Genomic DNA, 10,650 nt, shown 5'->3' with positions numbered 1-10,650 from the left:
TCTTCTAAGACCTTGACTGCCACTAAAACACTATCCATTGTCTATCATCCAAGAACGTCAACTGTCTATCATCTATAACTTTGTGCAGAACTTTCTTCAGCCTCAGAGACAAGATTTTAGACAATTTTGTACAAACATTCAACCAAAGAGATAAGTTTAAAATCATTCAGATGTTGTGGATTGATGACTTTAGGAATCAAAGAGATAAAAGAAGCATTCGTCCCCCTCAGTCATCGAGTTTAAGAAATATATCAGGCTACATCAAACAATGCCTTAAGAATCATCTTAAACCTCAAACAGAGGAAAACAAAGAGTTTATACTTCACACCAAATCCTTTGAACCAATGGTTAATCTGAGACAGCTTCAGATCAACAATCTGAAATTACAAGGCAAGTTTCTTCCATCTGAACTGAAGTGGCTACAATGGCAAGGATGCCCTTTAGAACGCATGCCTTTGAAATCTTGGCCACGAGAGCTGGCTGTCCTTGATCTCAAAAACAGCAAGAAAATGAAAACCTTGTGGGGATGGAATGGTTGTTACAACAAGGTATGCTTCAGCTATCTTATGTAGTATGAATACAGATATAATTTGATAGAATGTGTTAGATATTATGAGATATTATTAGATAGATATTATGAGATATTATTACATATTTATATTTATATTTATATTTATATTTATATTTATATTTATATTTATATTTATATTTATATTTATATTTATATTTATATTTATATTTATATTTATGTAATGATCTTATATGTTTATTTGTCTATATAAATATAACTTTATGCGTTCAAAATAAAATTTACCCTATTACTTTAATACTATTAGGTTCTTGACACTTATTTTCCTAACACCAATCTTGTAACCCTTTATAATAAGAGAGTTGACACATGTGAAACCACTTAATGAAACATTACTTTCAAAATTTAATTTTAAAGATTCTTATAATGAACCCTTGACAAAAATTGAAGTGTTCATGTAGTATTTATCTAATTTGGTTATTATACATACATCAAAAAATTATTTTGAAACTCTTGTTGGATGTCTTTCCCTTTCTTTTGCTTCACTATATATATATGTATATATATATATATATGTATATATATATATATATATATATATATATCACTTGGTGTAACATGACAACGTTTAGCAGGTGCCACAGAAGCTAATGGTCTTGAACCTCTCCAACTGCATCAAACTCACTGCTATACCTGATTTATCTGGGTGTCGAAGTCTAGAGAAGATTGATCTGGAGAACTGCATTAATCTAACTAATATTCATAAATCAATTGGCTGTTTGAGTACCTTGCGTAGTTTAAGTTTAACGCGTTGTTCAAGCCTTGTCAACCTTCCCATTGATGTCTCAGGGCTAAAACAACTGGAGAGTCTTGTTCTTTCTGGCTGCACCAAGTTAAAAGCATTGCCAGAAAACATTGGAATCCTGAAATCCTTGAAAGCACTTCATGCTAATGACACTGCTATAGCAGAGTTGCCCCAGTCCATTTTTCGCCTCACGAAACTTGAGCGGCTTGTTTTAAGAGGTTGCCGATATTTGAGAAGGCTACCTTGTTCTCTAGGACACCTATGTTCTTTGCAAGAATTATCTCTATATCAGTCTGGGTTAGAAGAATTACCTGACTCTGTCGGATCATTAAACAACCTCGGGACACTCAATTTGGTGGGATGTGAAATCACTGTAATTCCTGATTCTATAGAGAATCTCATGTCATTGACAGAACTTCTGCTTGGTAGAACTAAAATTAAAGAACTCCCTGATACCGTTGGTTCTTTATCTTACCTGAGGAAATTATCTGTTAGAGACTGTAAACTTCTCACTCAATTGCCAAATTCAATTAAAAGTTTGGCCTCAGTTGTTGAGCTTCAGTTAGATGGAACAGCCGTCACAAATTTGCCAGATGAGATTATAGAGATGAAGCTACTGAGGATACTTGAGTTGATGAATTGTAAAAATCTTGAATATTTACCAGAATCTATTGGCGACCTAGCATCTCTTACTACATTGAACATGGTCAATGGAAATATCAAGGAATTGCCAGAATCCATTGGACGGCTAGAAAATCTTGTCAACTTAAGATTGAATGAATGCAGAATGCTCAGAAAGCTTCCAGCTTCTATAGGAGATTTGAAATCTCTATATCACTTTTTCATGGAGGAAACAGCTGTGTCAAGCCTACCTGAAAGCTTTGGGATGCTGTCAAGCTTGAGAACATTGAGAATGGGAAAGAAACCTGAAAGTAGCTTCCTTGCAGAACCTGAAGAGAACCATAGCCCTTTTGTACTAACATCTTCCTTCTGCAATCTGACCTTGCTAACTGAGCTTGATGCCCGAGCATGGAAAATATCTGGGAAAATTCCAGATGAATTTGAGAAGTTATCACTATTGGAGACTTTAACATTAGGCATGAATGATTTTCACAGCTTGCCTTCCAGTTTGAAGGGCCTTTGTATTCTCAAGGTCCTTTCACTGCCAAACTGCACTCAGCTCTCTCCCCTCACTTCCTTCAAGCTTGATTACGCTGAATGTTCAAAACTGTTCTTCATTAGAGACTATCCATGACATGTCAAATTTAACGAGCCTGCAGGAGTTGAATCTCACAAACTGTGCAAAATTGGGGGATATTCCTGGTCTTGAAAGCTTGAAGTCATTGAGAAGGTTGTACCTGAGTGGTTGCATTGCATGCTCCTCACAAATACGCACGAGACTTTCGAAGGTTGTTCATCCCTTTTCTATTCATCAACCTTGTATCAATGGATAAATATATGTTTAAAAAAATTTGAAGCTTAAAAATATGATATTAAAATATACTTTTTTTTCTTAAATTTTAAAAGTTTCATTTTATTCCTTTAAAGGTGTTTTTATTAGACCAAGTTAGTTATTTCATTAGTTATCATAGTGAGTTGGTCAATTTAATATTATCTAACAAATTGTAAGAGATGTCACATTAAATAGATATTTGTCATGTCAACTAAAATTACTGTAATAAAAAAACTGAGGAAAAAATCAAACGGGTCTGATAAAAGTTAGGAGATCTAACTGAAATTTTTAGAATTTAAGGATCAAACTGAAACCAAAAATTAGAATGAAGAACCAAAGTAAATTAGTCAAAGGAATAGAATACATACATGGACTAATTTCAAAATAATACGATACATAAATTGAGAAAAATCAGGACTAATTAATTTCCTGTTGCCTTCTTATAGCTTCTGAACAACGAAGTATTTATGTGACAGGTTGCACTGAGGAATTTACAGAACTTAAGCATGCCAGGAAGAAAATTACCTGAATGGTTTTCTGGACAAACTGTCAGCTTTTCCAAAAGCAAAAATCTTGAGCTAAAGGGTGTACTTGTTGGTGTTATCATTTCAATCAACCATAACATTGATATACCTAACATGAAGAGAGATGATATGCCTGGCTTGATTGATGTTCAAGCAAATGTTCTGAAAGGGGGCAGAACTCTCTTTAGTACAGTGTTAAACATCTGTGGGGTGCCTAAGACAGATGAAGAACACATACACTTGTGTAGGTTCCATGATTACCATCAGCTGGTATTCTTTTTAAAAGATGCTGATACATTTTGTGTGAGCAAGAGAAGTCCACCTTTTGATACGGGATTGGAGTTAAAAAAATGTGGGGTTCATTTAATCCTTGAAGGAGATGATGATTATGAAGGAGGAGAAGAATCATTGGACATAGGCCTACAATCTGTCTCAGAAAAATTGGCTTATTTTTTCAGCACTTCATGAAGGTGGCGGTCCTATTCTGGAACATGAGCAGAATCTTTTCTTAATACACTAAAAAAGCAATTTCATTCTTCTGATTGCTCCATTCTTTTCTTTCCGATATGATTATGATTGCTTTTTAGTGGAAGAATTGTTCTTGTTTGTTATAAGCTCAAATGAAAAATTTGATAAAATAGAAGTTGTCCTTTCAAAGTATCCATTATTTTCGAGCATTACTCCTCTTAAATGTCGAACTGAATTATTATCAATATCAATGAAGTATTTTAAATTCTTCATACAAAGTATTTAGTGTTGAAAACTTTCTCATCCAAACACATCATAAAGGCATTTGATATATGTAATCACTTTAGAAAGTTTATGAATAGGAATTAAAAGAAAATTTTCCTTTCACTGTTATATAAACTCTTTTCCTAAAGCTCATGGTTTATATCTTCTATATAACTGCATAACTATAATTTCTTACTACTGAACAAGAAAATGAGTTACAAAATATAATATAATTCTGAAAGGCTTGGCAACGAGTGTTCTATGTTGCTTCGTTTGAAAAATAACCTCAGATTCAACCCTGCAATATCCAAAAAACTTACTCTTTGGAATCAAGGTGAAGATTGTTGATCAACAGAAGTGAGAACGTAGTCAACGAAAAAGATGTTCACGGAAGGGAGAGCTAGTGGCGGAGTAAACTCCAGTAAATGGCATGGAGACCATGGTTCATCACAGGATTTCACAACGTTCTTTTTCTCCAATTTTCCAAACGACTACAGTGAAACGGATATGTTCAAAGTCTTTCAAAGATGTGTCAGAGTGAAAGAAGTGTTTGTATCTCGAAGGTTAAATAAATGGGGGAGAAGGTTTGGTTTTGTGAGATTTTTTGACGTGAAAAATGTGAGGTGGTTGGAGAGTGAGCTAGATCAACTAATTGTTGGAAACAGGAAGCTATACGTCAATATCCTGAAATATCGTAGGACTCAGGCGGAATATGAAAGGAATGGGAGAAGGGATTTGAGGAACATAGAAGTGGGGAGGCATAGGGGGGCAGGGAAGGAGCATCATAAGGAAAATGGGACTTCCCGAAAAAAGAATGGAAATGAGGTATGGGTGGAGAAGCAAGGAAGCAAGTCCTTTGTCGAAGTGGTCAAAGGTGTAAGTCAAGCGAGCTGGAAGGAACCAACGGTCAAAACCCTACAACAGTCGCTACCATGGATGGAAAGAAGTGGTATTGGCCAGTTTAAGGAAGACATAAGCTTCGATCAGGTGGGGGAGGAGTTCCTGAAAGGGGGCTTGAACATGATACAAGTAAGGTATTTGGGGGGCAACTTTGCCCTGTTGACCCCAGAAGAAGGGGAGGATATGGAAGCTCTTTTTTCGGATAACAAGCAATGGTTCGATAGTGTTTTTGTTAGTGTTAAGTTTTGGACGCCAGCTTTTGTAGTGGACCATAAATGTGTGTGGGTGAGGTGTTACGGGCTGCCTCTATCCTTATGGAACATGGACGGCTTTGCGAAGGTGGTGGAAAAAGAGGCAACGCTGGTGTCTGTTGACGAAGCTACGTTATCTTGGGAGAACTTAGAGTTTGCTAGACTACAGGTGCGCACACCTCTAAGCCGCAGTTTTAGGTGGGTGAAAAGTATGAGGTTCAATGGGAACATGCAACATTGTCATGGAGGAGGAGCTATCAACAAATGGTGGAGGATTCTGTAAGTGCAATAACTTTGAATCATCGAATAGCGTATCGTCTTCGGAGACCTATGTTGAAGAATCATCTTTATCGATCAAAAGCGGCGAGGAGGAGTTCCGACAATGGGAAGGGGAGTGCTCCCGTTCAAAACAAGAGGAGGCCGAAGGGTAGGTAAAGGCAAGGGGTAAACCGGGAACATATTCAAAAGAGCTGGCTTTTAAGGAATTAAGTACAGGAATCAGAGATGATTAGGGGAAAAGTTGCTTCTCTTTCACGAAAGAAGTATGTGAGAGTAGGATGCCTATGGAAGGTGTTGAATTAGGTTTTCTCTCTACTATTGCGTGCGCCGCTGCCTATAGTCGTAGTCCTGTACATGCTGAGCTGGCCAAAGTGGTAGTAGATATCGAATACTCCTCTTTTTCTTCGAGCAACCGTAATGGTCTGGGCCAAGAAGGAATGTTGGAGGCCCAAACCGGGGTGGGGTGGGACCAAACACATGCTAGTGACCATGATGATGGGCCAAGGCCCGCTAGGGAGATCTGTGGGAGAGAGGAAGGAAGTGAAGTTTACGTTTGTGGGATGCAGGGGGCACGAACGGAGGTGAATAACTGCAGAAAAGAGTGTAGTTCTCACACCGAAGAGAATTGGGGGGGAGATACACGGTCACTGAAAGGTGCGGTGACTGATAAGAAGGAGGAATTCGGGTTAATGGAAAAAGACGAGCTCCATAGTTACAGCGAAGGTGAAGATGTTGAAGGGGGAAACCACCCAGGAGGTCACATGGTGCGAATCACAGGTCCGTGTACATCTCCTCCCCGTCAGCGCAAGGAGAAAGTGCTTACTGAATTGGGGGATTCAACTTTACCCCAAAGGAGGCGGTTCGTAAGACTTTGCGAGAAACAAGCTCGTTCTGCATCGTCTAAGCAGCACCGAGAAGGTAAGATCTCTGCCTCAATTTCAGATGGGGACATAAATAACTGTAATTCTCGGCTGTGTGAACAAGGCAATGGGGCGGAACCAGTAGATTTGTGGGAGATTGGAAAAACAATAGGGTTATTTTGCCATGGGGATGAAGAGGAAGTTGTTCAAGAATACGTGTGCATGGAAGAGAGAGATACGGAGGTTGCGAAACATGCCAAGGATGGGGATAAGGATGGTTTGTCATGATAATTGTAAATCTGAACATAAGAGGGTTGGGGGAGGTACCAAAGCTAGGTACTTGAATCACATTATAGCTAGAGAGGAAGCAGATTTTGTGTGTTTGCAAGAAACCAAAGCAATTCAGTTTTCGGATGTTAGGTGCTACTCGCTTTGGGGGGATAACAAAGCTGGATGGTTGCACTACGAAGGGGATAATGGTGGAGGAAGTTTGTTATCCATGTGGCACAAAGATGCCTTCATCTATGATAGCCACGTTATGGGGAAGGGGTTTATAGCCATATCTGGGCAGCTTGTCAAAGCTAATTGCAGGTGTGTGGTGGTCAACGTCTATGTCGCCTGCTCATTAAGGGAAAAGAAGGTTTTGTGGGAGGAGCTGTCACGCATCAAAACGGCATCTCAAGACTTGATCTGGTGTTTTTGTGGCGATTTCAACGCCGTAAGAAGCCTAAGTGAAAGGAAAGGCACGAGGGAAATGGATTCTTAATCAAGCGAAATAAGAGATCTCAACCGGTTCGTTGACGCCAATTTTTTGATCGAGCTCCCCTTTGTTGGTAAGAATTTTACTTGGTTCAATTCCAATGGGTAGGCTAAGAGTAGGCTTGATAGAGTTTTGGTATCTGAAGATTGGATGCAAATATGGTCAATGTGCAAACAGTATGTGCAACGTAGGGAAGTTTCCGACCACTGTGCATTAGTAGTAAAGTCTGTGGATAAGGACTGGGGTCCTAAACCATTTAGAACTATTGATGCCTGGTTGTTAGAGAAAGGCTTTATGGAGATGGTGAAGGATAGATGGTCTGCTTACCCAGTACAGGGGAGTAGTTTCATGAAGGTTAAAGAGAAACTGAAGCAGTTGAAGGGTGATTTAAAAGTCTGGAACAGGGACATCTTTGACAATATGGAGACGACTAAGAAGAGGATCCTATAGGAGATTGAGGACTTGGATTGCCAATACTGCAATGGTAACCTGATGGTAAGTGAAAGATTGAAAAGGATCGATTTAGTAGGCCAGCTGAAGGAGATTGATAATAAGCTTGAGTCTCTTATGCGCCAGAAGACCAGAGTTAGTTGGTTCAAGAACGGGGACTCCTGCACAAAGTTCTTCTACTCATCATTGAGATGGAAAAGAAGCAGGAACGAAGTGAAGGGAGTCGAGGTAGGGGGCTTGTGGTGTGAGGAGCCTGGCACAGTACGCACCGAAGCAAAAAGGTGGTTTGATAATAGGTTTACAGAAACAAAAGATCTACGGGTTAGACTTGATGCAGTTGAATTTATGTCTCTATCTATGTCAGATAATCTGAGTCTGGTAGAGGGATTCATTGAGAAGGAAGTAAGGGATGCGGTGTGGCAATGTGAAGGCTCAAAAAGTCCTGAACCTGATGGGTTTAATTTCAATTTCTTAAAGAAGGGTTGGGAGTTTGTGAAGGAAGACTTCATGGAAGTGATGAACTTGTTTCATGAAACAGGTTATATACCAAAGGGGTGCAATGCGTCATTCATTGCACTTGTCCCTAAAGTAAGGAATCCTATCTATCTTGATCAATACAAACCTATATCCCTAGTTGGTGCTTTGTATAAAATTATATCCAAAGTGTCGGCAGAAAGGATCAAGAAAGTGTTGCCCATGGTTATTGATGATTGCCAGTCGGCTTTCCTGAAGAATAGAGGGATCTTGGATAGTGTGCTAATGGCTAATGAAGTGATTGTGGACATCAGAAGGCGCGGGAAAAGTGGGTTATGCCTAAAGGTGGACTTCGAAAAAGCCTATAACTCGGTTAGATGGGAGTTCCTTTACGATATACAAGATGGGGTTTCATAGGAAGTAGATCAGTTGGATCCAAGGCTGTTTGGAAAGCACTTTTATCTCAGTGCTAGTGAATGGGAGCCCGACAGAAGAAGTTAAACCTAAGAGAGGGTTGAGGCAGGGAGACCCACTAGCTCCCTTTCTTTTTTTAGTTGTAGCTGAAGGATTGACCGGGCTGGTAAGGCAAGCTGTGAAGGCCAACCTACTATCCGGTCTTAGGATTGGTAGAAAAGAGGTTGAGTTAAGTATCTTACAGTTTGCTGATGACACTTTATTCTTCTGTAAGGATTCCTTTAGCAATGTGGTGACTCTAAAGGCTATTCTCAGAGGGTTTGAGCTAGCCTCGGACCTCAAGATTAATTTCCACAAGTCAAAGCTTGCATGAAGTATCCTCTGTTACATGAAGACTTTGAATTATGCTAAGATGGCAATACCTTTCAAATACCTTGGGCTTGAGGTGGGAGGCAATCCAAGGAGGAATAAGTTCTGGGAGCCAGTCATTGATAAGCTGGAAACTAGGCTAAGCATGTGGAGAGGGAGGTTCTTATCAATGGCAGACAGAATCTGTGTTATTAAATCGGTGCTCACTGCAGTACCCCTGTACTACTTATCCCTTCTCAGAGCACCAGAATCGGTCTGTAAGAACATTACTAGTATTCAAAGGAGGTTTCTGTGGGGCTGGGGGAAGGAGAAGAAGCCGATTTTATGGGTAAGTTGGAAAAACTTGTGTAAATCAAAAGAGGAAGGAGGGTTGGGTATCATAGACATACGTGACTTCAATTATGCTCTGTTGGCCATGGCTCTCGGATGAAAAAGGAAGATGGAAGGACATTCTGGAGTCGAAATATGAAGAAGGAAGTGAGGGGACACATTCATCACTTAAGTTGTAGTCATGGTGGTGGAAGGATCTCCATAAAGTGTGTTTGGAGGGAGGAGGACATGGATGGTTTCAAGCAGAAATGGGATGGAGACTAGGGCGCGGTGATAGAGTAAAATTCTGGGAGGATGTGTGGGTTGGAAATACCAACCTCAAATCCTTATTTCCCATACTGTACTCTTTATCCTGTAATCAGGGTCAGACAGTGGAAGAGGTATGCGGGTGGGAAGGGGTTGTATGGAGGTGTTGGAAACGGACCTAGCATTACACATCTCTAGGACTGTTGTTAAAAGGCAGGAGCAAGACATTCGGGTGTGGGGGATCAATGATAAGGGGTGTTTCTTTATGAAATCAGCTTATGCGAGCATAGCTAAGAGAGGCAATGGCACTCGCATTGCAGTTTTCGACCTTCTTTGGAAGGCCAAGGCCTTTCCCACTGTCTTGATCACTGCATGGAGGTCCCTGCTGGATAGACTACCAACTAGAGAATGTCTGAGTAGGAGGGGGGTGACGATGGAATCTACATTATGTGTGTTATGCCAATCTAAAGTTGAATCTTGCCAACACTTATTTCTGGAATGTGATGTGGTCGTGCGGGTGTGGGACTTATGTTATAGATGGATCGGCATCCTATCTGTCCAACATAATCCCCTGAAAAACCACTTTGAAAGTTTCACCTTGACCCAGGTCAGTAACAAACAAGATATGGTTTGGAAAGGTATCTGGGCTCCTATTGTACGGAGTGTATGGGAACATAGGAACTCGGTTGCGTTCAAGCAAGGAGTTGTAGATGCATAAGAGATGTTCCAACAAGCCCAGCTTAAATCGTGGTTATGGATGAAGTATAGGGTACACAGGTTCAACTACTCTTTTGTGGATTGGGTCTTAAATCCAATGTTATGTATTAAGAGCTACAAGTAATGGAATTTCAAGGAGTTTTCTGGTATAGGAAAGGTAGGAGGGTCTGGTGAAGATCGTGATGATAGCAGACTATTTTTATCTTTGGTGAGGTTGTTGGAATGTCAGTGCAACGATACACAGGTGAGGATGGGACTGGCACAGTTACCCTTAGTACAGTACCATGTTGTTCGAAAGTGGCGTTCAAGGCCAAATCCATAGCTGGTTCCTCTAGCCAAATAGCAGTTGTGCGCCAAGGTGTGGCTGGGATGGACGAAGGTTCTGGACGATCGGTGGGATGGCATGGACTTGTTGATGTGGTTGTCGCATTGGGTTAGGGTGCTGCATAGTTATCTGTTTTGGGTCTCTAATTGTGTTGTAAGATGGTGTAGGTATGGTCTGGAATGGTCTGCCGCTAACGTGATGCTAGGTGGGTGGGGCAGGATGTTGATGTTGC

At 40.3% G+C, this 10,650-nt stretch overlaps 1 protein-coding gene and 1 pseudogene across 1 annotated transcript; both read left to right on the top strand.

Moving 5' to 3' along the window:
• Positions 1-240: 240 nt before the first annotated feature.
• LOC137806640 (disease resistance protein RPV1-like) lies at positions 241-3,971 on the top strand (annotated as a pseudogene).
• A 453-nt stretch (positions 3,972-4,424) lies between these two features.
• LOC137839107 (uncharacterized) lies at positions 4,425-5,477 on the top strand. The gene has a single exon (XM_068648237.1). The coding sequence runs from the start codon at positions 4,425-4,427 to the stop codon at positions 5,475-5,477; it is 1,053 nt and encodes a 350-aa protein (XP_068504338.1).
• Positions 5,478-10,650: the final 5,173 nt, after the last annotated feature.

Source organism: Phaseolus vulgaris, chromosome 3, assembly GCF_000499845.2.
Source record: "Phaseolus vulgaris cultivar G19833 chromosome 3, P. vulgaris v2.0, whole genome shotgun sequence".
In the NCBI taxonomy this organism is placed as follows: Eukaryota; Viridiplantae; Streptophyta; class Magnoliopsida; order Fabales; family Fabaceae; genus Phaseolus; species Phaseolus vulgaris.
Note: the sequence above shows the minus strand (reverse complement) of the source record. Positions and strands in the feature narration are given on the sequence as shown.